The following is a 24,820-nucleotide window of genomic DNA, read 5'->3' as shown; positions in this document are numbered from 1 at the left end:
TCCTTATTTCAACATATGCGAGCCCTAACTTGGATTTGAACTCGGGTTAGCGTATTTTATCAATATATCACAGACAACCGCTTTTACGCTTTGAGCCAAAGCACTTCAGCCGACTAATTACTGACCAAATCGACTGCTGACTACGCAGATATCAATGACGTCATTACGCTAGCGTGCCTCGATCGCTCGACACAGTGTCGAAACCTGAGTATCGAGCGGCCCATCACTAGCTACCGTATCTGCCGCGTGCTACAGTTCCTCTCTGTTTGCTCTTATGAGACCCTCGTGCTCAGACTTCTTTACGGCCACAAGATCAAGCAAAGGTGCGGAAGGTGAGACAAAGTCGAACGTGGGGATCGCGTACGGGTGGGAATGCCATCAGTGAGGAAGATCGCGACATGCTGGGTGGCTTGAAATTTGAGGAGGTGCCTGACGCCGCGTGGTTCGCTTTTAAGTGTTGGGGATTGAGCGCTATGGGGAGTAGGAGGCGGCATAGCAAATTGCACCTTCGCGAGTTTGTTGTGGATGACGCGCACTTTTAGCTGCTGCTACGTTAATTCATTTTCCGTGAAATGTAACGCTACATCTGAGTTGGAGCAGGCGCGTTAACTCTGGATTGCTTCTGCTCTCTTCGCGCTCGTGCACTTTTCCGCGCTGCCTCGCCTTTTGATTTCACGCATGCTCTGAACTGTGCCGTCCGTCGGGCACGCGCTTGTTCAGCCGCTCGCTCCCGCACGGCCCCGTCGTTCATTTCTGATTTTTCTCGAGCTCTGCGTGTTCTTTGTGTTTTTTTTCCTTTTTCCTCTAAAGCCGTCATCGGTAAACTTTATTAAAGTGGCGACGAACGCTGCAACTTTATAAGGCGCCTTCAGGTTTCATTTCCACCAGTTTGTCTGATACTGAGACCTGTTAGAAATAATTTAAATGACTTCAATTTTTGGTATTTTCTTATCAGGAAAGATGCTCGTGCGGTTTCACTGTAACAGGGAGACTTTGATTTGTTTAATGGAAAATAAATACAAACATTACACAAGCTATTAGTGCTGCTGGATGGGATACAGTAAAATCTACAGCTGGTATGGCATTACGAGTACAGTTTTCTTATATTTGAGACGGTATTGTTTTATTTAATTTATTTTATCCTTCACAACTACTTTCAGTATTTCTGTACACTTTGATACTTTAGCTTACTAAAGATGGCCGTGTTAAATGAAGAACAGGACACGAGCCATCACAATACAAAATGTGAAAGCTGCAAAGCCGCGACTCGACTATTATGGGCTGGAGCTCAACTATCTGTCCTCATTGTTTAAAGTGGTGAGCAGGGGGGTCAGGATGGGGGGCTGAGAATGGGCCACAGTGTTCACAAATAGGGGGGGAAACCGACAGACGGCATTTACTGCGAGTGCAGGGCGATTAGAAAATTAAGAAATTAAGGGCGATTGGGAACATCTTTTGTTAGTTTAAAATATGTTATTTTTAAAATGAGAGTAGATTGCGTAGCCACATGACTTTGAAGTAGAAGAGCCTTTTGAAATGTATTTTCTTTAATTAAAGCGTGTTTGAGAAGCAATGCCGTTATGAGGAATATGTGAAAAAGTTTTAATCCAAATGGCAGGGGCTTTAAAGTGAACCAATTCTTTACATCCCAATGACGTTATTTCACATTAAGAATTGTTTTATCTGAGAAAGTTTGTTCTAAGTTTATACAAATGTATGTTAAAATATGTCACACAGTATCAGCATTAGATTAATTACAGATAGCGGCGACTGTGTAAACGTTTTTACTTTCTTGTACAGAGATAGTATTGGAATCCTACGGAAGCCGAGAGAGGACGTGCAGTATCGTTATTTTTTTTAAAATTGTTTCCACGAAATATCAGGCTAATTTTATCGCAATGTCGAGAAAAATAAACTCACCCTTTGCTCCTGGCATCAGGTTCGCTTACATTGGGACGCCTGTACAGCTAAAGCCTTGCTAACCGTCTTCTTAAATGACGGACACTAACGTTATTATTTTCCAAACTAAGGTATAAACATATTTCAGCCCTTGAATTGAGTAAAAATGTGACAGTTCTGCTCTTCTGCCATTTCAGACAGGACGTGGCTTCAATAAGCTAAACTTTAAACATCAGATATAATTATTTCTTAATTTCGAGATAACAAGATCTTTTGTTTTATTGAGAGCGCGATAAAATTATTCCGTTACCTTGGGAAAACAATTTTAAAAAATAACGATATTGCACGTCCTCTTTCGTCGTCCGTAGAATCCTCCAAAAATTCGATTTAAAAATTTTGATGAATCTTGACGTTTTACACCTCCATGTATAAGAGAACACCAATTTTGGACTCGTGTCTGTGTGTGTAAACTCGATAACTTGAGTACACTTTCAGTTTGGTCAACCAAGTTTTGCATACAAGTGTTCGGTCCAAACCGTAGATTTCTATCAACTTTTGGGCTCTTCCGCTAACCGGAAGTGGTATTTTACCTGAATATATACTCGATTTTGTTTATTCACGCAGCTGTAGAGTCCGATTTATTTCACTTTACTTTTATAATGATTGTTCAATATTGTATTCATTTGATTTCATTTAATGTTGTTGATTCTTTACTATTTATAATATAAAAATATAATCGTTCTGTTGCGGTTTACTCCTCAAATATCCATCCCTATATCTGAGTATAGGAGAAAGTCTAAGGGAGACCACTCACGATTTTTTATTGTATTTATATTTTTTTATTCACATCTTCTCCACCTCGACTTGACTTGGTTTGAATGTCTTCCTTATAACTTGAGACTTGATGTGAATGATGAAGTTCAGGACTTGAATCTTAGATGAGATTTAGGACTTTGTCCCTTCTCTGGTATCGAGCATCACAAGAGTACACTGTAAAAAAAAACAAACTAAATGTTAAAATTAAAGAGAAAAAAACTGGCAGCTGTGGTTGGCAGAATTTTACTTTAAAAAATAAGGTAATAATATTTTTAGGTCTATAACATTTTTTTATTGTTGTATATTAAGTAAATAAATGTGTTTTTATTTCTTTACTGCACATTACAGTAGAAGTGAACATTTAACCAGAAGCTGAAATGCATGCGCTGTAATAAAAATGCCAATCACTAAACCAACACAAATATCAGTATCAGTAAAAGAGCAACAGCAACATGGCACCCCATTCACTTTTATGGATTGAAAAGAACTGAACGTTTATTTAAGTTGTGTCACGTTGACTCGTGGAAGTGAGAAGTTCGCTTTTGTGGATTATGGGATGCCATTCTGCTGACTCTGTTTGAGTTTTTTTTAGATCACCAGGAGCTCTATGATAAAAGGGGCGTGTTCATATGCAAATATCATAACAGTATGCAAATTTAGATGTCGGTGCCAAGAAAAAATCGAGGAAATGTTTAAGTTCTGCTTCCTAAAATGGAAACAAACAAACGTATTTTACATCAGGAGCTCATTAATTTAAAGTAATATTGAAGAAACAGCTACATAAAGTACATACCTCTGATTATTCCGAGTTAATTTAATGTAAAGTTTAAAGAATATATATATTCTTGGTAACCACGTGACAGATTATCAGAGCAAACCAGACACGTCAGCAAACAGCAACTCTTCTTTAATAGCTTGGTGTCCTAAATGGAAGGTAGAATACGATTTCCTTTCTAATGACATATCTTGTTTTTCTGTGCTGTGCTTACCATTTTTTCACAGATAAAGAACATATTTTTTATGAGTTAACAATATAAAAATATTTTACTGTTCCATGTGTGTCATTTTAGTGCTTCGGTGCTTTACTGTTTTATATTTTAGTTATTTTCCCTTGCTATTTATCAGTTTTACATTGTAATTTTTCCAGTAGTTTATATTTTATTAAACTGAACCTTTTCAATGTGACACCCCAAAGCCTGAAGGAGTTTCTCAATGCCGTCATTTCTACAAACACAGCAATAATAAAAGATGGACTGGACGGCTCACATCATTCATGATGAAGAACACCCTGCAGGTCACAAGCACCACATGTAAACTAGAGAGTCAAAGATAAATGAAGATTAGGAGACGAGCTCTTAGAGCTTCTAGTCGGACACTCCATCGTAATCAAACTTCATGGTAGGATGTGGAGCCAGAATGGAGCTGCTAACGTTTGATTTCAGGTTTATTTCTGGAGGATTGTCTTTCTCTTCCAGTATGTTATTTGTGTTATTGGTGATGCCAGCGATAACTCGCCTTGTTTAACTGCGTCTACTTGACTTTTATTCTTTTGAGTTAAGTGGGAAGTGAGTGGAGGAGCTCTAGAGTTTGATATTGGCAGACATCCAGAGCATTGTCCACCTACGGGGCAAAATATTGAATTTTTATCTTCATATTTAAGAAAAATCAATTTATAAAAGCCAATATTATGATGTTCAGTACTTTGAATTCCCACAACTTCTTCTGAACGTTACATAAAATTTGCCAAATCGCCAATGCTCTTCCTATTCCTTTATTGCTCCTCCACCACATTCTACATTTAAGTAATCTAGGATATTTGTTACAGCCTGAGCTGATGTGTTCTCCACCAGAAAGACCTCTTTGTAGAGGTGGACATGGTCAGCGTGGTGCCGTCCTGATCTTAACCCACTATTCCACCTGGGGTTTCCTGCCTCCCATGGTCAGCACAATCTCCTTCACTGACTAGAAGGTCGCCCGTCTCCTTTTCCTGGCAGGCTTCTTGAAGAAAGCTGATTTTTTTCCCCCATCAGCAGTGCTGCCAGGTCTCTCCCACCAAACTGATGCCCTGACACCCTGTTAGACGTAACCCCTTTGAAAACGTCCTGGTCTGATGTCAGACAGTGTGGTGCATTGTCTGTCAGCTCTGCTCAAATGTCAGGAAGGGACTGAAGTGTTGCTGCCTGCGAAAAGGTGGAGAAGTTACAGCTCTCCGTAAAGATAACATCACAGAAAATCCTGGTCTTCAGGACCTGAAATTGTAATTGTGTGAATTATTACTCATGATTTTCAAACCTTAAATGTTTACTGATTGAAAACCTGCATCATTACATCTGGAGCTTAAAAAGCTGTACATCTGAGCCTTCATCTACTGCATATCTTAAAATAATTCATTACAAAGCAAAAGTGAACTCATCTTGAAGACGCTAAATCATGAAATTAAATAGAAATAAAAAAAGAGAGACACGCTTTTAAGGGCTCGTGGCATCTAAGGAGACGTCTGCTCTTCTGCTCAGGTTTGTAGGGCCGAGTTTATAACAGATGAGTCAAATGTGGAGCTCGCGTGCCTTGTCGCCGCCAGGTGAAACGTTTATTAAATCAGAAACATCGTTAATTTATAAAAGAGAACCCATTGACAACCAGTGCCGTTGACTAATCTCAGTTTTCTATGTCAAAGACTGTTAATATAGGTTAAATATAATTTAATTGGTCACATGATTTACAGTAAATATATCCCATACAATTTGAACTACCTACATAAAATAATCACAGTATAGCCGAATCAGGGCTGGCGCTGATATGTAAGGCACCTTTGTGCAGAAACTGATTTGGCGCATTTCATAAAAATTACTACTAGTTTTCCAAACTACTTTACCGTTTTACAATTCAGTGTTCGTATTCAATCAATGCCGAGGCAACAGGACCGTGAATCAAATATAATACTACGTCCTGAATCTTAAATGAAAAGGATGAAGAAATGCTGATGCATTCACAGTACTTTTTTATTAATAAGACAAAATTTTACAAGAAAAAATTACAAAAACAAATTTTAACAATCTAATAAAATAATTGCAAAAATGGCACTTTTCTAGTCTTTGCACTGGCAAACCTTTAAATGATATTACTCGTATCTAATTTATCTTCATTTTCTATTGCAGTTATTGACAAATTTGACAACCGTTCTTGGCTCATTGATGATTGTAAGTAATTTTTTATCATTTTTAATTTAGAAAAACTTCTTTCTGCAGATGCAACTGTAACTGGCAGTGAGAAGTAAATTCTTAATGAGAGCTGTATTTGGAAATGAATCAATTAAATATTTATTGTATATAAAATTCAGTACATCTTTCACTGTCGTATTTTTATCCAGAAAAAATTGTAAAGATTTGAATTCCTCAAAAACAGTTTGACCGTCTATATCATTTCATCATTTTGGATGTGAATTCAACAACAAACTTATTTGTGATGTAACTTTAAACGTATCATTGTACTTCTCTAAAAGTTAATATCGTTCACTTATCGATGTTATGGCTGAATGAAAAAATGAAGTTTTAAAAGTTAATTTTGCATCTCTAGTGCATTCGTCTTTCTATTCGTAATCAAAACTTCTTTTTTTTCTTCGCTCCCTTTATCTTAAAATGTTGGTTCAACGTCTATTTCTTCTGCAGTTTCTGCTGCACTTTTTATTATCAATTCAAATGATTCATCTGTCCTAAAATCATTCAAGTAATGTAAGATTTATGAAATGTTCAAAAGCTTCATTTAAGTTTAAATCGGGACTTTGTAACATTTTACTAACTACATTGATTTTTCTCAAAATGTTGTGCCACACAGAAAGATAACGTATACATTTAAAATGAGTTTAACTTTGAAATGAATCTGTTGGCCTGAAATCTTGTATCCATATCTTTTGCTATTTAATTTGAAGTTTCTTTTAAAACAAGATATATTTCTTTTTTTTGTAATTTTAAGGGTCTAATTGCGTCGATTTTGCTTTCCCATCTCGTATTGGGCAGTGGTTTCAATTTGTGAATATACACACAAGCCGAGCGATCCTTCCTCTAAAGAGAATAACGTTAGACTGATTGATGCAATGCACAGTTCACATGAAGCAGCTCATGATGGAGATCTTCCTTACCCCAACTAGGTTACTGGGAACTTCCAGGAACTTGTATACGTGACTACCCAAGGGATAGCAGAGGGCTGAGGGTTCTGTAGAGTTACTGGAAAATCCAAGTTGAGATTCTTTGAATATTTTAATCTGGTAATTATTTCATTTCCATGGGTACCAATACAATATGATGGCTGTCGATGGCTCTGAGAGGCATGCTTTGACCCTTCTTTCTTTCTTTCTCCCTTCGTAAATGCCACTCATGGAGTCGGCCAATATTATTGCAAAACTTCACATGCTGGGAAAGCCACTTTAAATACCTCAGAAAGAAAGACCAGCATACAGTAACATTTGTGCTGTCAAAGCATTGATTCCAGTAAACGGCGCGGTTTTGTCGCGGTTCTAGTAAAAATGCATACAACGGGGAAAAAGCCTCGCACGAAAAATTAATACATTGGTGCCCCATCTAGGTTAGCACCCTTGTGCGGTGCACAACCTGCACACCCAATTGTGCCAGCCTTGAGCCAAATGTTTACTCGCCTATCACTGTGTTGAGGAGGATGCAGTGCTCTCGGCTATCTGTGCTGTCATCAACTACAACATTAATTTTCTTGCCACAAGTCTTTCGATGAAACTCCTCCATATGTTGTTCAAAGACACGGGCCAATGAGTTTGACAAAGACTGCTCTCAGTTTCTGGCAGTGCGACTCCCTGTTTACAATGCTTCATAAAGAATGGGCGCATCTTCGTCATTTTCACAAGCGGTATGTCCGACTCCACACACAAAGCCACAAAATCCTCCACAAACTGGCGTCTTGCATCTGACGATTTTGTTGTTTCCTCTGTTGTTACCTGAAGGTGAACACCTATTGATCTTAATTTCTCCTTGTTACTGAGATTGGTTTTAGATTTGACTCGGTCATTTCAAGTATATTTTCGTGTCCAGTTTATGGTGTGCTGGCAAAACTTGCAGAAATGTTGTTGTCCAGATTTTTAAAAGTCGCCGGGATATTGTTGTGACCTCAATCTTACAGTTAAGCTTGTGTTCCTTAGTTATTTGGACGTAGTTGGGGTATCTGATTTTGCTCGCTTTGATATTTCTGTCTCATGGACCTAGCTAATTCACGTGTCTTATACAAGAAAATATACAGGAAACACGTGCACAAACACATAGAGACACGACTGAATATCTACAATGAATTGCGTTTGCATGAAACCAAAAAAACAGAAAATAGTATCTGAGTGATAGAAGTACAGAGTATTCAATCATTTTAATATATTGGGAAGATTTCTAACAGTCCGTTTTCTAAATTCTACACATTTTTTGTTTTTAAATCTAAAATCCATTTTTATGTGTTAATTCTGTGATTCCATCCGTGTTTTCCACATTGCAGAAATCATAGGGCGCTACCCATATAAAATCATCCACATGGGATGCAGGTATTCCAATCATAGTGCCATCTTCATCCAGCCAGCATAAAACTGTGTTGTCCACAGAAACTTCATCTCCTGTCTTCAGCGTGATCTCCTTTACTTTACTGTACCAATGAAGTGCTGTGACTGTGAGATCACACAGACATTTCTGAGCCTCCAGTTTTCCTGCACTGTTAGCCATAGAAGGTGGATGGATATAAGTTTATAGTGTGACAGTAATGCCCATTGTTAACAGACATGACTTTTCTACAAAAATTCTCATTACCACCAGTTCCAATGAATCAAAAGTAAGTGCCATCCCTGCTGTTAATGCCAGCTGCCTTTGGTTTGTATCTAAACACGCAACTTAAAAGCTCGCACAGCATCAGGGACAGCCATGTTATATCTACACATGCAGGTCACTCCATGTCAGATCATCACACTTATGGACCTCATCGCCACAGATTTTAACGAGACTTGGCCTGCTGATTTGGTCCTCTGATTGACCCATGGAACTGAATTTGCACATGGCTTGGATCAACAATAATAAGGAGATTTAAGATCACAAAGTTTGAACACTGTGCTGGATCAGGACTTTGACTGTCTATTTCCCCATAAATATAACTTGCAATGAAATGGTTCTCATGTCGTTTTAAAGCTCTTTTCCAGCTAACTCCAAAATCAAAAAATGACAATGTTATGAGTGATTATAATATTAAAATTAAAATAGTAAAAAAAACATTTTAAATTTGGCCAATTTTTCACTAAAGCTACCTTATCATGTCATGAACATCTCTAGAAAATTTGTTTTTTGTTGAAATCTGTGATGATGAGGTCCAAAAGCATGATGATTTGATGTGGAATTACCCATCAGGAGTATCTCTACTTCAAATCGATGATATAATCCACCATAGAAGCTGCACTCGCACTTTTAACTCTGTAAAATCTGAATATTCCTCATAGATACAATCCTTTTTCTCCTTTAAACACGACATGATTTTTATCAGAATAGTCACACCTTCATCTTTATTCAGGACTTCTGCTCAAATTGACATCACAATGCTGTCCCTGTAAGCGACAGTCCAACCCCAAGTGCGTGTTTTTTTATTTCTAAGCTTAGTAACCCGTGTCCATATTAAATCTTCATTTTTCCAGCTCTCCTATTTCTTTCTCTTGTCAAATGCAGGCAGGATTCTATAATTAGTAACCATCCTCTACTACGAATGTTAAACTTTAATAACAACACAACACCATTGATGTTAGCCACACACTTTTTATTCTTCTCTCCCACAAAACACACCTGTCACGAGTAGCCTCCTACAAACCCACTCTCCTCAAAACCCGAATGTCCTACTCCCAGTCGGGATGCAGTCCCGTAATCCCACAAATCGGGGCACATACAGTATATAAGATATAGAATAAAACAACTTAACAGAATGAAGCTCCCGATGTGCAGTTCAAGTCCAGCGAGGATATCCAACAAGTGCCGTGTAGATAAAGTGTTGTCCTATTTACATGGTGGGACTGAAATGTATGCAAATCCCCTTTAATGAAGGTCTGCAGTGCACTTTGGTCACATCTGAATTGTTGGATTTGTAATTTTAAACTGTGAGGCAGAGGAGGAAATCAAGACAAATGTGACTTTGAACCAAACCTCATGGAGGGCACTGTGACCCTGAAGTGTGCTCATTATTTTTACTGACTTTATGAAGTTAATTCTACACTTTTATTTTCACAGGGCTTTCCCATTTCACACGGCCATACACTGAGGTGTCTAATGGCTTCCAGCTCAGGGCTTTCCATGTAAGAAATTAATCTGAGAAGAGAAGGACAGACAGTTAAAGTGAGAGTAGAGTTTCCCACAGAACATGGCCTCTGCCAAAGAAGGTGGCGTGAATGAAAGAACGGTGGACATTAAAGAAGAGGACTGTGAGCGGCTCACACCAGAGGATGTGCGTGTGAAGCTGGAGGATCACGAAGAAAGAATTTCAGTTTTTAAAGAGGAGGAGTGCAACGGGGTGACTGCTGCCATTAAAGCTGAGGATTTGAATGATTTCTCCATTGGTCTTGAACTTCAAAAGCATGAAACAACTGAGGATATTTTCAAGCAAGATGCCTGTGAAGAATCTCCGTCCATTTTAGAGCTCTGGTCCACTAATACAGAACGACTGGCTACGCAGGAGAATTCTACAGAGCTGAAATCGGAGTTATCAGAGTCTGAAGAGAAAATCACCGAGAGAAATGGGCGAGAAGAAGAAGAGTCACCTGGTGAGTAATGTGATCTATACTAATAAAAGGCAAAGCACTCACTCACTCACTCACTCATCACTAATTCTCCAACTTCCCGTGTAGGTAGAAGGCTGAAATTTGGCAGGCTTATTCCTTACAGCTTACTTACAAAAGTTAAGCAGGTTTCATTTCGAAATTCTACACATAACGGTCGACAACGTCCGCCATGTTGAACTTTCTTATTTATGGCCCCATCTTCACGAAATTTGGTAGGCGGCTTCCCTGCGCTAACCGGAACCGATGTACGTACTTATTTCGATGGTATGACGCCACTGTCGGCCGCCACATTGAACTTTCCAACGTCACTAATTTTCCAACTTCCCGTGTAGGTAGAAGGTTGACCCCATCTTTACGAAATTTGGTAGGTGGCTTCCTTGCGCTAACCAAAATCGATGTACATACTTATTTTGGTGGTATGACGCCACTGTCGGCCGCCATATTGAACTTTCCAACGTCACTAATTCTCCAACTTCCCGTGTAGGTAGAAGACTGAAATTTGGCAGGCTCATTCCTTACAGCTTACTTACAAAAGTTAAGCAGGTTTCATTTCGAAATTCTACGCGTAACGGTCAACAACGTCCGCCATCTTGAACTTTCTTATTCATGGCCCCATCTTCACGAAATTTGGTAGGCGGCTTCCCTGCACTAATCGAAACCAATGTACGTACTTATTTCGGTGGTATAATGCCACTGTCAGCCACCATATTGAACTTTCCAAAGTCACTAATTCTCCAACTTCCCATGTAGGTAGAAGGCTGAAATTTGGTACTTATTTCGGTGGTATGATGCCACTGTCTGCCGCCATATTGAACTTTTCAACGATCTTTGTTACTTATGGGCCCATCTTCAAGAAATTTGGTACGCGGGTTCCCAACGCTAACTGAATCCTACTTGCGTACATACACTGCTCAAAAAAATTAAAGGAACACTTTTTAATGAGTATAGCATCAAGTCAGTGAAACTTCTGGGCTATTGATCTGGTCAGTTAAGTAACAGAGAGGGTTGTTAATCAGTTTCAGCTGCTTTGGTGTTAATGAAATTAGCAACAGGTGCACTAGAGGGTCAACTATGAGACGACCCCCAAAACAGGAATGGTTTAACAGGTGGAGGCCACTGACATTTTTCCCTCCTCTTCTGTTTTTTCACTTGTTTTGCATTTGGCTACGGTCAGTATCACTACTGGCAGTATGAGGCAATACCTGGACCCTACAGAGGTTGCACATGTAGTCCAACTTCTCCAGGATGGCACATCAATACATGCCATTGCCAGAAGGTTTGCTGCGTCTCCCAGTACAGTCTAATGGGCATGGAGGAGATTTCAGGAGACAGACAGTTACTCTAGAAGAGCTGCACAAGGCTGTAGAAGGTCCTTAACCCATCAGCAGAACCGGTATCTGCTCCTTTGGGCAAGGAGGAACAGGATGAGCACTGCCAGGGCACTACAAAATAACCTCCATCTGCCCACTGGTGTGAATGTTTGACCAAACAATCAGAAACAGACTTCATGAGGGTGGCCTGAGGGTTCAACATCCTCTAGTGGGCCCTGCGCTCATTGCAGAGCACCATGAAGCTCGACTGGCATTTGCCATAGAATACCAGAATTGGCAGGTCCAGCACTTTTCACAGATGAGAGCAGGTTCACTCAGAGCACATGTGACAGACGTGAAAGGGTCTGGAAAAGCCATGGAGAACGTTATGTTGCCTGTGACATTGATCAGCATGACCATTTTGGTAGTGGGTCAGTGATGGTCTAAGGAGGCATATCCATGGAGGGACGCACAGACCTCTACAGGCTATACAAACGACACCTTGACTGCCATTAGGTATCGGGATGAAATCCTTGGACACATTGTCAGACCCTATGCTGGTGCAGTGGGTCCTGGGTTCCTCCTGGTGCATGACAATACCCGGCTTCATGTGGCGAAGTATGCAGACAGTTCCTGGAGGATGAAGGAATTGATACCATTGACTGGCCCCCACACTCACCTGACCTAAATCCAACAGAACCGGTCCATCCAATGCTGCCAGGTTGCTCAGTGATGCCCTGGTCCAGATCTGGGAGGAGAACCCCAGGACACCATCCGTCGTCTCATTAGGAGCATGAACCAAACAAACTGACCCCCCACCCCCGACGTTGATTGGCATGCATACAAGCATGTGGGGGCCATACAAACTTTGAATTCAGCTCTCTGTAGGTTGAACATTTCCATTTCCATGAAACGATGTGGCATCCTTTCATTCCAAACACATTACCCAGTCCATATCAGTACAGATATCGAGCATGATTTTTTTTCTCATTGAGATATGATATGTTTTCAAAGTGTTCCTTTAATTTTTTTGAGCAGTTTATATACGTCCATAGCCTGCAGCTCGGTCACCGTGTGAGGCGGCGTTGGGTCCCCCATCCCAACGCCTCCCACGTTGTTGGCTGCATGCCTATATAAGGCTGTCCGTCACTCCAGTCTGTACATTCCCTTCCTTGTTTCGCCACGGGATTCACGTCTCCCTGCTGATAACTACAGCCTTTTTATTTAATCCACGGCTTCTCCGCTATTTTATTGTTCATTTATTACGATTATAGTTATTGTGTAGGTATTTTAGACTGACTTTACATTGTTCAGGTACCCATTTCCTTTATCATTCCAACCGTACTCCCATTAACATGTCTATCGAGGTGATCACCATCGATCAAAGAACTGTCACTTACCGAGTGGTTTCCATGCCCGGAGATGGCACCTACCTTTTCCATTCTCTTTGTTACATATTGCACGGCCATATCAGGCTCACTCTTGATATCTGGAGGAACATTGTATCTTATGTATTGAATGACTGGGACAGGTTCAAGGTGTGGACTGATGACGGTACAGGAGATAATTAGACTGCACAGGAGCACTAGAAGAGTGAAATGCTTAAGCCCTTCACCTATGAATCTGCATGTGAGTTGATGGCTGCCGCTGAATTGTTCGGTTGTCGCTTTCAAGTGTACCGAAATGGCCAAATATTTTACACCTTTCGACAACCGCCAATGCCTCTTAAACATCTTAGATTGACAGGTGACGATTTCAGTAGTGGACACTTTGATGTTTATGAATGTTTAAACTCTCAAAAGCTGGATGTAAAGTTATCGATGAAACCGGTTGTATACTTACAACGCTTGACAGATGCCGAATGTCTCTTCAACACAAGTCCTACAAATACTGTCATAATTGAAACAAACCATGAAACTCAAACCGATTATGACAGCAGCAATCCAAGCTGTGAGATTTGAAACAAGATTACTGTTCACATGGCCAACTGTACGTTGCATGCTCAAGAGTAAACTCCGCGCACAGCTTGGTCATGTTACAACCGGAGGACCAAACTGACAACATGGTATACAAAGAGATCCTCAACAAATAATTATTGGTATATTTTCCCTCAGTTTAAAAAGGTTTAATTTTCTTCTTAATTAAAATTTTAAGGCAGTACTTCGCCGCTGCGAAGCGGGTATTTTACTTGTTAAATATAAAAGAAAGAGAGCGTTTATAAATTCTAACGGTGGTTGCTTTGATATTTTTTTGAAGATTGACTGTGGATGATCTGCAAGGGATTGAAAGAGACAGTCAGTGCTCCTTTCCAACCCCTGGTCTGGCATAGAATTACTTTCCTTCAGGCTCTTTAGCTGTCTCCCAATTTCACGTGTGTAACAATACCCCTCCTCAGCCCAGACCCACTGGGTCGGGCGGCCTTGACCAAGAGGTCATGAAATTGAGAGAAAGAACATCGGCGTTGGCATGGAGAGAGCCCTTTACCATGAACAAGCAAAAACTTATACGGTTGGAGATCAGGAAACCACCTAGTGAACCGCGAAGTTGACTCCTTGTGCAGGGCCATTCGCTGCGTTGTAGGGGTGCATGATCCATGTGGTCGCTGATAGCCAGGAAACGACAGGAGACGGACACCAATGTAAAGTTAAAAGCAAATTCTTTATTCTTGGTGAGCAGGAGGCTGCAGCAGCTGTCAGCTCAGTTAGCTACAGACAGCCTCCCGTCAGCACGGAGTTTCCCTCTTTTTATACCCAGCTTGTTTACTAAACAAAAAGAGGAAGTCTGGCAGTTTATTTGTGGTTATGCAGAGTTTTGAAGTAGCTTAAGATGACACATTAGATCAGTATGTGCAGAAGTACATAGTATTCTTTAGATAAGATGAACTGTCGGCACACTCAGTCCCAGGCTTCCTACCCAGCTTAGGCTATGCATTTCAGCTATGGCTAGTTTTTTAAGACAGTTACAGAGACAGCACTGTGCAAAACATGTACTTCCCTATTCTTCTGCACCATCAGGGTTACAACACTTCAATGGCTACGTGGCAGTTACAATTATTATTTCAGCTTATAAATGGATTAATATTATCCTGTCGGTTAATGCACAGCACATTCTTATTATAGCTTACATTTCGCACATAATGATCATGACACATAATAATTGGTTATGCAATATCAAAAGCTACCTTAAAAGTTAGTTTAGTACATTTGTCTTTCAAGAATACACTCTTACAGCTTAGCGTCTGTATTAGGTTACATTTGTTCGATTGGCTTAATTCAAATTATTCTTTCTCATCCATCACAAGAGTGAATTCACGGCCCAACAGGTAGTACCTTAACTGCATAATCACCCATTTAATTGCAAATACTTTCCTTTCCTCCGCTGAAATACCTGGTTTCCTAATCCAACAGCTTCCGGCTCAGGTACATGACACTATAGACGCTTTAGCTCAGCACGGCACCCAGGCCTGTGTCTGAAGCGTCCAACTGGTGTATGAAAGGAAGAGGAAAATGAGGTGCTTTCAGTATTGGTGCTAACATAAGGGCCTGTGTTAGGTCACAAACTACAACATCTGCCTTTTCAGTCCATTCCACGTTGTTAGGAGCCCTCTTTATTAAATCATTTAAGGGTGCCACTGTCTCCGATAAACGAGGTATAAACCAGCAGTAATACACAGCTAATCCAAGAAATGCTTGGATTTGCCGCTTGGTTGGTGGATGTGGCCACTTTAATATGGCATCTACCTTTCAACACTGTGGCTTTACAGTACCCCGACCCACCAGGTAGCTCAAATATTTACTTCTTTCAACCCAAAAAAAATATTTTTTTGGATTGATTCGAAGCCCGGCTTCTTCCATTGTGCTCAATATCACTTAGACCTGCTGTACAGGTTCCTTCCATGTGCTGGAATAAATGTCAACTTCATCTAAGTAGGCAGCACTGTACGAGTTATGAGGGTGGAGCACTTTATCCACCAGACGCTGGAAAGTCACAGGAGCCCCATGTAACCCGAATGGAAGTACAAGACTGCCAGTGTCCACTAGGGGTGCTGAATGTGGTCTTGACCTTAGTGGAGTCTGTTGACTTGACTCTTTGTCACGTGTGGTCAAAAAGTTTGCCTGTCCAAGTCTCTCAAGGAGGTCGTCCACTGAAGACATTGGATAAGCATCAAATTGGGAGACTTGATTAAGTCAACGGAAGTCATTGCAAAAACTCCAACTTCCATCAGGCTTACTAACCAAGAATATCGGACTGGACCAGGGACTATATCTTTCCTCTGCTTATCCTAGTTTCAGCATGCCCTTGATTTCAAGCTCCACTTCTGCTTTCTTTGCTTCAGTGAGCTGATAAGGGCACTCTCGACCGATAACCCGGGCTCTGTCACTATGTTGTGTGCAGTCAGAGTGGTCTTTGCAGGTTTTTGCTCACTACCTCTGGGAAGGATAGGATAGCTGCTTTGGGCTCCTGTCTCTGTCTATAACTTGGTGCCAAGTTAAGGAAATTATTCTGAGCAAAGAATGAGCGAGGCTGAGCAGGGAAAGGATTGGGAACCATTCCTTCCACAGCTTCAGTACGTTTACATGATAAACCTGCTCGCTCGGGTGACGATTGGGTCGTTTCACCAAATAGTCAACGAGTCCTTTCCTCCCCTTAACTTCATAAAGGCCTTGCCAATGGGCTAGCAATTTAGAAACCAAAACCATGACATGATACCTCGGAAGAAATTCTCAAAGTTGTACCACGGTCATAATAGTGGGCCTGTACTGCTTGCGCCTCTTCCATGTAACTTTTTAATATAGGTTGAATTTTTCCAAATCGATTGTGCAACTGTGCGATATACTCTAATATATTGGTAGGGGGAAGAGCCTCTTTTTCCCATCTTTCTTTCAAAATATCCAATACCAGTAATGGCGTACTGCACGATAATGTGCAGTGAATATACTTGACTTGAGCGTTCCTAGTTTTCATCCTCTTTCTCTGTCTCTGTTTAGCATTCGTTTGCTCAGAGGTTGATGTGCTTCCTGCTTCATGAGCAGCTCTTCTTTTCTCCATCCTAGCGGCCTGCTGCTTCTCTTGTTTCGTGTGCATCTTTTCACGTTAAAACTGAATAAGTTAGTTTTTGTGTTGCAATTACTTAGTACGTTTTCTTTAATTTTTCACTTAAGCTGGCAGTTAAGTCTTCAATCTGCCTCAAGAATGATTAGCGAAGGTGGTAGGGAATGAGAACGGCGCCCATACGCATGTGCCGCACGGCCGCCCTGCTGCACTCTGCCAAAAGTTGATTCTACAATAAAATAAAATATAAATAAAAAGAGTAATAAAAATCATCACCCAGAAAGCCGATAGTAGATGTCATGTAGTATATGTGTACCAAATTTCAAGTCAATTGGTGAAACAGTTTGCGAGCTACAGGTGATTTAAAATCCTGGACAGACAAACGAACAGCCACGGTAGTGTATTACAGAAGAAGATTCCCCGAGGTTGCCGTCCATATAATAATTCAAAAGGCGAGAACCCTGTAGAGGCTTGTGGGACTCCCTGATAGGCAAAGAACATTGGATTGTGGTGCTGATACCAGTTCCTCCCATCCCTGCTGACCTGACCACCTTGCGAAGAATTTGTTTGAGAGTCTGATTAAACCTCTTAACTAGACCGTCCGTTTGAGAATGATACACAGTGGTCTTTAAATGCTTTATTTCAAGTAACTTGGCAGTCTCCCTGAACGTCTCCAAGTCCGTAAGGACTTCTTTAGGGATTCAGACACATGGAGTGACCCCTATTAGTTCCCGTGCAATAGCCTTGGATGTGGCTGAGTTCAAGGGAACAGCCTCTGGATATCGAGTAGCATAATCCACGAGGACTAATATATATTTATATCCTCGGGCTCAGGGTTCTAGGGGTCCTACTATATTGACCCCAATTTGCTCGAAGGGGACATCAATCAAGGGTAGGGCAACTAGAGGAGCTCTTTCTTTCCTAGGAATTTGCCGTAATTGGCACTCTGGACAAGAGACACAAAAACGGCAAACCTCCTCATTAATTCCTGGCCAATAAAATCGGAGCTTAATTTGCTCTAAAGTCTTTTCATTTCCCAAGTGGCCTGCTAGGAGGTGGGCATGTACCAATTCATAGACCTGCTGCCGGTAGGCCTGTGGGATTAAGAACAGCTTTCTCACCTCCCCCTCATGCTCTGTTGCCCGATATGATAGGTCATTTTCTATCACAAAGTGAGTACCCTGTGGCATGAGCTGATGAGTGCATTGGCCAGTGACTAGTACCACTGCATTTTTCACAAATTACAGGGAGTCATCATTCCACTGCTCCCATCTGAAAGAAGCCTGTGTCTCTCTAAATTGAAATTGTATCTCAGAGAGAGGGTCCGGTCTGACCTCAAGGGGCGGGGAATCCTCCCTGCTCATCGAGGTGCACAAGTTGATGACGTATCCGCCTGCGATGGCCCAGGAATCTCCCCATCCACCTCTTGGATTTCCGTATCTCTCTCCTCTGGCTGATTACATGGTGTGGAGACAGCTTGAGTCTGGTCTTTCCGGTCTAAAGTAGGCCTAAATTTTGATCGGGAGTATTCAGTAGTACACCATTTACTGTTAGATTAGTGCCACCCTACAATCACCGAAAAATGTGGATTGGGGAGGACCAATATGGGAAACTTCTTTAGCGATCCTCAATGACTGATGAAAAATAGGTCGGTTTTATATTTACAAATTTCTCAGTTGTGGTCGCTGAAAGCCAGGAATGACAGGAGATGGACACCAATGTAAAGTAAATAGCAATTTCTTGATGAGCAGGAGGCTGCAGCAGCTGTCACAATCTGTCTACTGTTAACCTGCAGTTGATAGGGAGCTTTTTTTCTTTTATACACAGCTTGTTTTTTCTTTCAGAATTCGGAATCTTAAAGCACGCCCACAGCTTTTAGGCAATCTACTTAGATTAGTTAACTGTTCAAAGCTGGTTACAGCTAGTTTCAAAATATCACAGGGTGTGTATGGATCAGCAGTTTTCATTTACAGAGGCATGCACTTTCTTTCTTATTTTGCACACAAACACCTCTTTCACAACAGCAAAGTGTCAACAATATCTCTGCAGCTCTCCAGCAGTTCCAACCAAGAATCCTACCTATGCCAGCATAATTCATACTCCGCATTACATAAATACATGATTTTCCTTTTAATCATCACTCCTGGTTTCCTTCTTTCTCAATTCTCCCTTTGCACATTTAATGTGAATTTTGTTAAATGTGAATATAAAATTGTCCCAGTGGGTCAATTCTGAAGACATGGGCCCCTGAGATATATGTTCCTTCATCATGATATGAGGGGTCCTTTAGAGTGATGATCAAAGGATTACAGGTTCCTACTGTACATTCTTGAACCAGAACGAAACCGGATTTTATTATAGAAAACCTTGTCAAATGGGTTATAGCCCCAATCATAGGGTCCAGTGTTCGTGAAAACCCATTTCCATTCTTCACAGTTACTACCATAGTGACTGGAAACCGGCCTTACACAGACATATTTCTTGGACCATCTCCACTGGTCTCTTGGTTGAACAGGAAACCGTAGAGCAGAAATCAACCTGTATTGAGGCTGTTTTCCCTAGTTCATAATTCAGGACGGGAATCTGAAGTCCGTCAGAAGAGTGAAGCAAAGCCCATATTGCCAAAATTATGGCTGCCATTTTTTGCAATAGGAAATATGGATTCAGGCAGGAAGTCAGTCGACATTAATGGAATGTGGTGTGGACAACAGCACTTGGAATGGTTCCCTCCAGCGAGGTTGATGCCAATGTTTCCTTCGGGTGTGTCTGATCAGTATCCAGGTTCCAAGGGGAATCTGAGATTCTGTTGGTGGAGGACCGGTCCACCATGCCTGGTTAACCTGTTCGTGGACTTCCTTCAGGGCGCTTCGGAGACCTATAAGATTGGAAAGAAGATCATTGTCCACAGAATGCAAGGTGACATTCCCGATTTACCATACCAACATGCATGGGGTATCCGGTCAGGATTTTGGACGGTAACAATCCCAACTACTGATGTGTTTGTCCCCTTAGACATTTTAGGGCTAGGGGTAAGGCATCTTGCCAGGTTAAGTTGGTCTGCTCACAGATTTTTGCCAATTTTGATTTCAGGGTGCCTCCACTTTGGAGATGATATTTGCAGTAATGATGTACCTCTATCTGGAGCCAAGTGGTCAGTTCGTTTATTACAGAATTCACAAAGTAAGTACCATTATCGGTTTGCAATTTCTGTGGTATTCCCCATCTTGGAATGATTTCTTTTATCAGAGCTTTGGCCACAGTCTTTGCATCTTCATGTTTGGAGGGGAAAGCTTCCACCCATCGGGAGAACACATCAACAATCACCAAGCAATAACGTTAGCCTTTAGACGGTGTTAACTCAATGAAGTCCATCGGGAGGTGTTCGAATGGACCCATTGGGTTAGGGGTGATGGCGGGACTTATCTGAGTACCTTTACCTACATTAAACCTTTGGCATAGTGCACACCGTCAGCAGAATTGTTCAGCATACGTAGAGAATCCTGTAGTTTCCCAATGCCATTCGACATCCTGAGTCATAGCGTCTTTTCCTGCGTGATCTAGGCCGTGTGCTATTTTTACCATTCCTGGAAAAGAAGCTTTTGAAATGAAAGGTTTGTTAGTTTGCTTATGGATCCTGACTCCAACGGAGAGGGATCCTTCTCGGGACCACTTTAAACTGTCCCGGTCAGTGCTGGCGCTCTGTAAAGAAATAATTTGATTATCAGGGTCTTTGTCATCCTTCTGTTGGAATAAAGAAACTGGCGTGTTATTATAGACGGCCTGTTTAGCAAAGTGGTCAGCCAATTTGTTTCCTTGGCTGACTGTGTCTTGTTTTTCAGTGTGAGATTGGCATTTAACTATTGCCAGTCTCAATGGTTTTGTTATGGCTTCAAGAAGGGATTCCACCAATTTCTGATGTTGTATGGGCTTACCAGTATTGGTTTAGAATCCCCTTAATTTCCATAGTGCCCCATGATCATGGCAGATCCCAAAAGCATATCTGGAATCTGTGTAAATGGTTATAAACCTTCCCTTCAGACAACTGGCAAGCTCAGGTGAGAGCTATTAGCTCAGCTGCTTGTGCGCTTATATTGGAAGAAATATGGTTTGCTTCAAGTAAGTGGTCTCCTTTGACCACTGCATAACTAGTGGACAACAGTTCATCTTCTAGTTGCAAAGAACAGCCATCCACATAAAGTACTTCTCCTGTTCCCAGCGGAGTCTCCTGGAGATCTGGTCTGGGTTTCAGGACTTTTGTTATTTCGTCATGACAATTGTGCGGTTCCCCTTCTCCCTCAGTTGGGAGTAAGGTAGCCGAATTCAGGGATGAGCATCTTTCAATGGTGACATTCAACAGAGTACATTTTGATAGTGTATTGTCCTGGCAGTAGTGAGGTGTGAGGTTTTGGCCTGGACTAGGATGGAGTGAACAGCCTGAGGCACTTTTACTGTGAGGGGACTCATGAGTATGATATCCGTGCTTGCCAGTACAGCCTCTGTTGTTGCTGCTACTGCTCTAAGACAGGTCGGGAGTCCTGTGGCCACTAGATCCGTTTTTTTTTTTCCGAAAAATAAGCTACCGGCCTTTGTTTTACTCCACGGAGTTGTGTTAATATTGCATTCATATATCCCCCCCTTTTCGTCCACGAAGTGAGTGAATGGACAAGAATAGTTGGGGAGTCCTAAGGCAGGCGCAGAAAGTAGTGCACTTTTTAAAATCACATGAGCCTTCTCAGCCTGCTCATTCCACTGTATGTGGCCAGAAAGAGGAAGGTCGTCAGTGTTAGATTTTGTAAGGGCTGTGCTCTTTTTGAAAAATGTACAATCCATTGTCGACAATAACCAAGAATGCCCAATAAAGACATAACCTGTTTTTTTGTGATCGGTCTTGGAAGGTTTTGAATGGTCATTAAGCGATCTTTAGACAGAGCTCTTGTACCACAAAATGGCATCATGACCCAAATATTTAACAGTGGTTTGAACTAATTGCAACTTATTCCTCAAGACTTTATGGCCATTTTCCGCAAGATATCTTAACAATGATTCCGTATCTTGCGCACATGCTTCCTCTGTTTCACTACAGAACAATAAATCGTCAACGTACTGTATTAATACACTTCCCCTGTTAGGCCAGAAGCCTTCCAGGTTTTGAGCAAGCGCCTGTCCTTATACACAAGGAGCCTCTGTATAACATTGTGGCATAATGGTCCAGGTCCAGCGGTGATTATGAAAAGCAAAAGCAAACCAGAATTGTGAATCAGGGTGAATAGGGATAGAAAAGAAAGCATTAGCATTAGAAATAACGCGCTGTTGGAGGAATAGTGGAAGGATTAGGTACAATCGGTGCTCTAGGGAAGATAGCAGAATTAACTTGTCTCAGGTCTTGAACAAAACACCAAGATCCATCAGGCTTCATTACTGGTAGGATGGAGGAATTAACAGGAGAGTACTTAATAGGAATAATGGTTCCCCGATCCACTTAGGGCTCGTTTATACTTCACGCTCAGAATGCATATGCGCCCGCATCATGGCTGCCATGCATTCTCAGAATTGACTTAATGTGTCCTCTGAGCAGGTCCTCAGAAATTAATGTGACGCGTGCGCAAGTTGCAGCACCAGCAAAACGTCGGGGGGGTGCAATGTGGTAAAAGTCGGAATGTGACGTCAGAGTCTCTGTTTACTATCTATATGTGACAGAAAGCCGCCTTGAGGATCCTACGAGATTGTTGTGCATGCTTCAATGTTTGATAAATGGTTTGATGTGGTGAAGCAAAATGCCGACATACAAATGTATTTGTGGTGCTTTTATATTCAAGTGTCGCATATTCCCGATCGTAATGACACGATACATTTTAAAAGTCTCACATACCATCTTCTGTGCTGTCTTTTTTTCTAGGGCTTCCTCTGGTCCTGACAGCAGCGAATCGCCAGCAATAGATCACCACACTGGGCACATTAAATGTATGATATTCCAACTCTCTGCACATTTAGAATCCTTAGATTTATACTTGATATCACTTTCATGATAAGCATTAAAGTATATATATTACATTTTACAGATAAGTCAGTAATTCCGTTTAAATAATGAATACTGTTAATAATTGCACACATGGGGGTGACACAGTGGTGGAGCGTTAGTGCTGCTGTTTTGCAGGGAGTCACATCGCTGATATTCCCTGCCTGGAGTTTCCATGTTTTTCTGATAGGTTTCCTCCGTGTGCTCCAGTTTCCTTCCAAAGGTATGCAGATTTGGGGATTTGGTGCCGCTAAAATGACGCTAGTGTATGTGGGTGCTTGTATTCACCTTGCAATGAGCTGAGGCCTCATCCAGGGATTGTTTCTTACTCGTGCCACTGCTTGCTGGAATGGACGCATCCCTGGATTTAATCAATAAACATCCTTTTCAGAGATATTGCGGTAATCATCGGAATTTAATGGTTGTTCTAGGCAATTCACAACACAGAAAAGCCGAACATGTTCTCACTGTGATAATATCTAACACTGCCACCTGGCGGATTCCTCCAGATTTACATAAAGTACGCGTGGAAGTATAAACACTACAATGCTTGCGTAGCAGGAGCGTCCGCTGCAGCATGCATCACATCGCGTGAAGTATAAATACGGCCTAAGTCTTTATGTACATCAGCTATTCTGAGTTCAGCCTCTGGAGAAAGATGATATTGTGCACGGCGAGGATGGAAGGATGACTATGGGAAGACTACCAGGGGCTCACAATTTGCGATCCTGCCAAAGTCATTTTTTCCCAAGGGACCACAGAATATCAGGAATTTTGGACAACCAAGGTAGAGCATCACTTTGTAGAGAATATAAGGAAGGAGACGAGTGACACAGGGAACGAATGACGGGCAGGGCGATTTGAGTGGATACTTTGGTGATGGTGTGGTCTGGGGTAACAAACTCCTGGAGCGACGTAGTTCCAATCTGTCCTAAGCTGGCATTATTCAACCCATTCCCCAATTTCTACCCAACGAGCAGTGTTAGACTTTGCCATGGAAACATGAGGGATTGAACCCCCTAAATTGAAAGTATTCTGTAAGCGTGTAAGGTGTACTGAGGCACCAGCCTTAGAGGGTGAAATAAAAATACAGGGAATTTGAAGATTCTCTGGATAAGGGGCTGAAGCAAGAAAGGATTCTAGCCAGGGGATGTCTACTTCAGTGGGAAAGTATTGTGCAGTGGAGAGTGTCGGGAAGTTGGAGTTGGGAGGGGAAAAAAGGCAGGAGGGGAAAGAATGAAGGGCTTTGAGGAGGAGTCTTTGTGGGGAGATGTTTAGGGTCCAAGCAGCAAAGGAAGGGTGATGGAATTGGAGAGTTTGGGACAGGAGCTTAGGAATGGAGCAATAGAATCCTTGTTCAGATAAGGAGATTGAGACAGATGGTTTGGTCATGAAATCTCTTCCCAATAAATTTAACTAGACACAGATGATTTAACAGGAAGCAATGTGTTAGAGGAGAGCTTTCATTGGAGTGTTGAACTTGAAGAGTTTTGGATACTGGTAGATAGAGTATGAGGTTGTCTTGAGGCAGTTAGGACCTTCACAGTGTCTTTCGAGGCAGGGACCTCCAGCAGCGACAGAGTTGAGCGGGTAGCTCCAGTATCCACAAGAAAAACAGTTTCCTTGCCGTCAATTATCAAAGTCAGTAAAGGGTCTGCATCAGCATGACGGGTGAGCAAGGGAAACTGATAAAGGTGGCTCGGGTTCCTTGCTATTTCCTAGGACCAAAGGATGTCCTTGGGTTCCGGAAGCGGAGGTAGTGGAGGTGGACGCTTGTTTGGGCAGTTGCGTAGGAAATGGCCAGGCTCACCGCAGTTGTAGCAAGTGTAAGATGTGTGAGACTGATCTGATGACGTAGGCATCTGGGTGAACGGGTTGGTGGACGAGGAGGGCTGGAACCCATGCCCCTTTCCTCGCCCT

General features: G+C 41.7%; 1 protein-coding gene across 2 annotated transcripts in view; it reads left to right on the top strand.

Moving 5' to 3' along the window:
* Positions 1-202: 202 nt before the first annotated feature.
* LOC120528482 (zinc finger protein 813-like) overlaps positions 203-24,820 on the top strand; it is a 32,168-nt gene continuing 7,550 nt past the window's right edge. Inside the window, exons 1-3 of one of the 2 annotated variants that reach the window (XM_039752655.1) lie at positions 203-332; positions 5,871-5,912; positions 9,975-10,504. In XM_039752655.1, the coding sequence (XP_039608589.1) occupies positions 10,105-10,504 (400 nt within the window). In that variant the 5' untranslated portion in view covers positions 203-332; positions 5,871-5,912; positions 9,975-10,104. The remainder of the gene's footprint in view (positions 333-5,870; positions 5,913-9,974; positions 10,505-24,820) is intronic. The other variant, XM_039752657.1, reaches the window with a different exon arrangement.

The sequence above is a fragment of the Polypterus senegalus genome, chromosome 4 (assembly GCF_016835505.1).
Source record: "Polypterus senegalus isolate Bchr_013 chromosome 4, ASM1683550v1, whole genome shotgun sequence".
Lineage (NCBI taxonomy): Eukaryota > Metazoa > Chordata > Cladistia > Polypteriformes > Polypteridae > Polypterus > Polypterus senegalus.
Note: the sequence above shows the minus strand (reverse complement) of the source record. Positions and strands in the feature narration are given on the sequence as shown.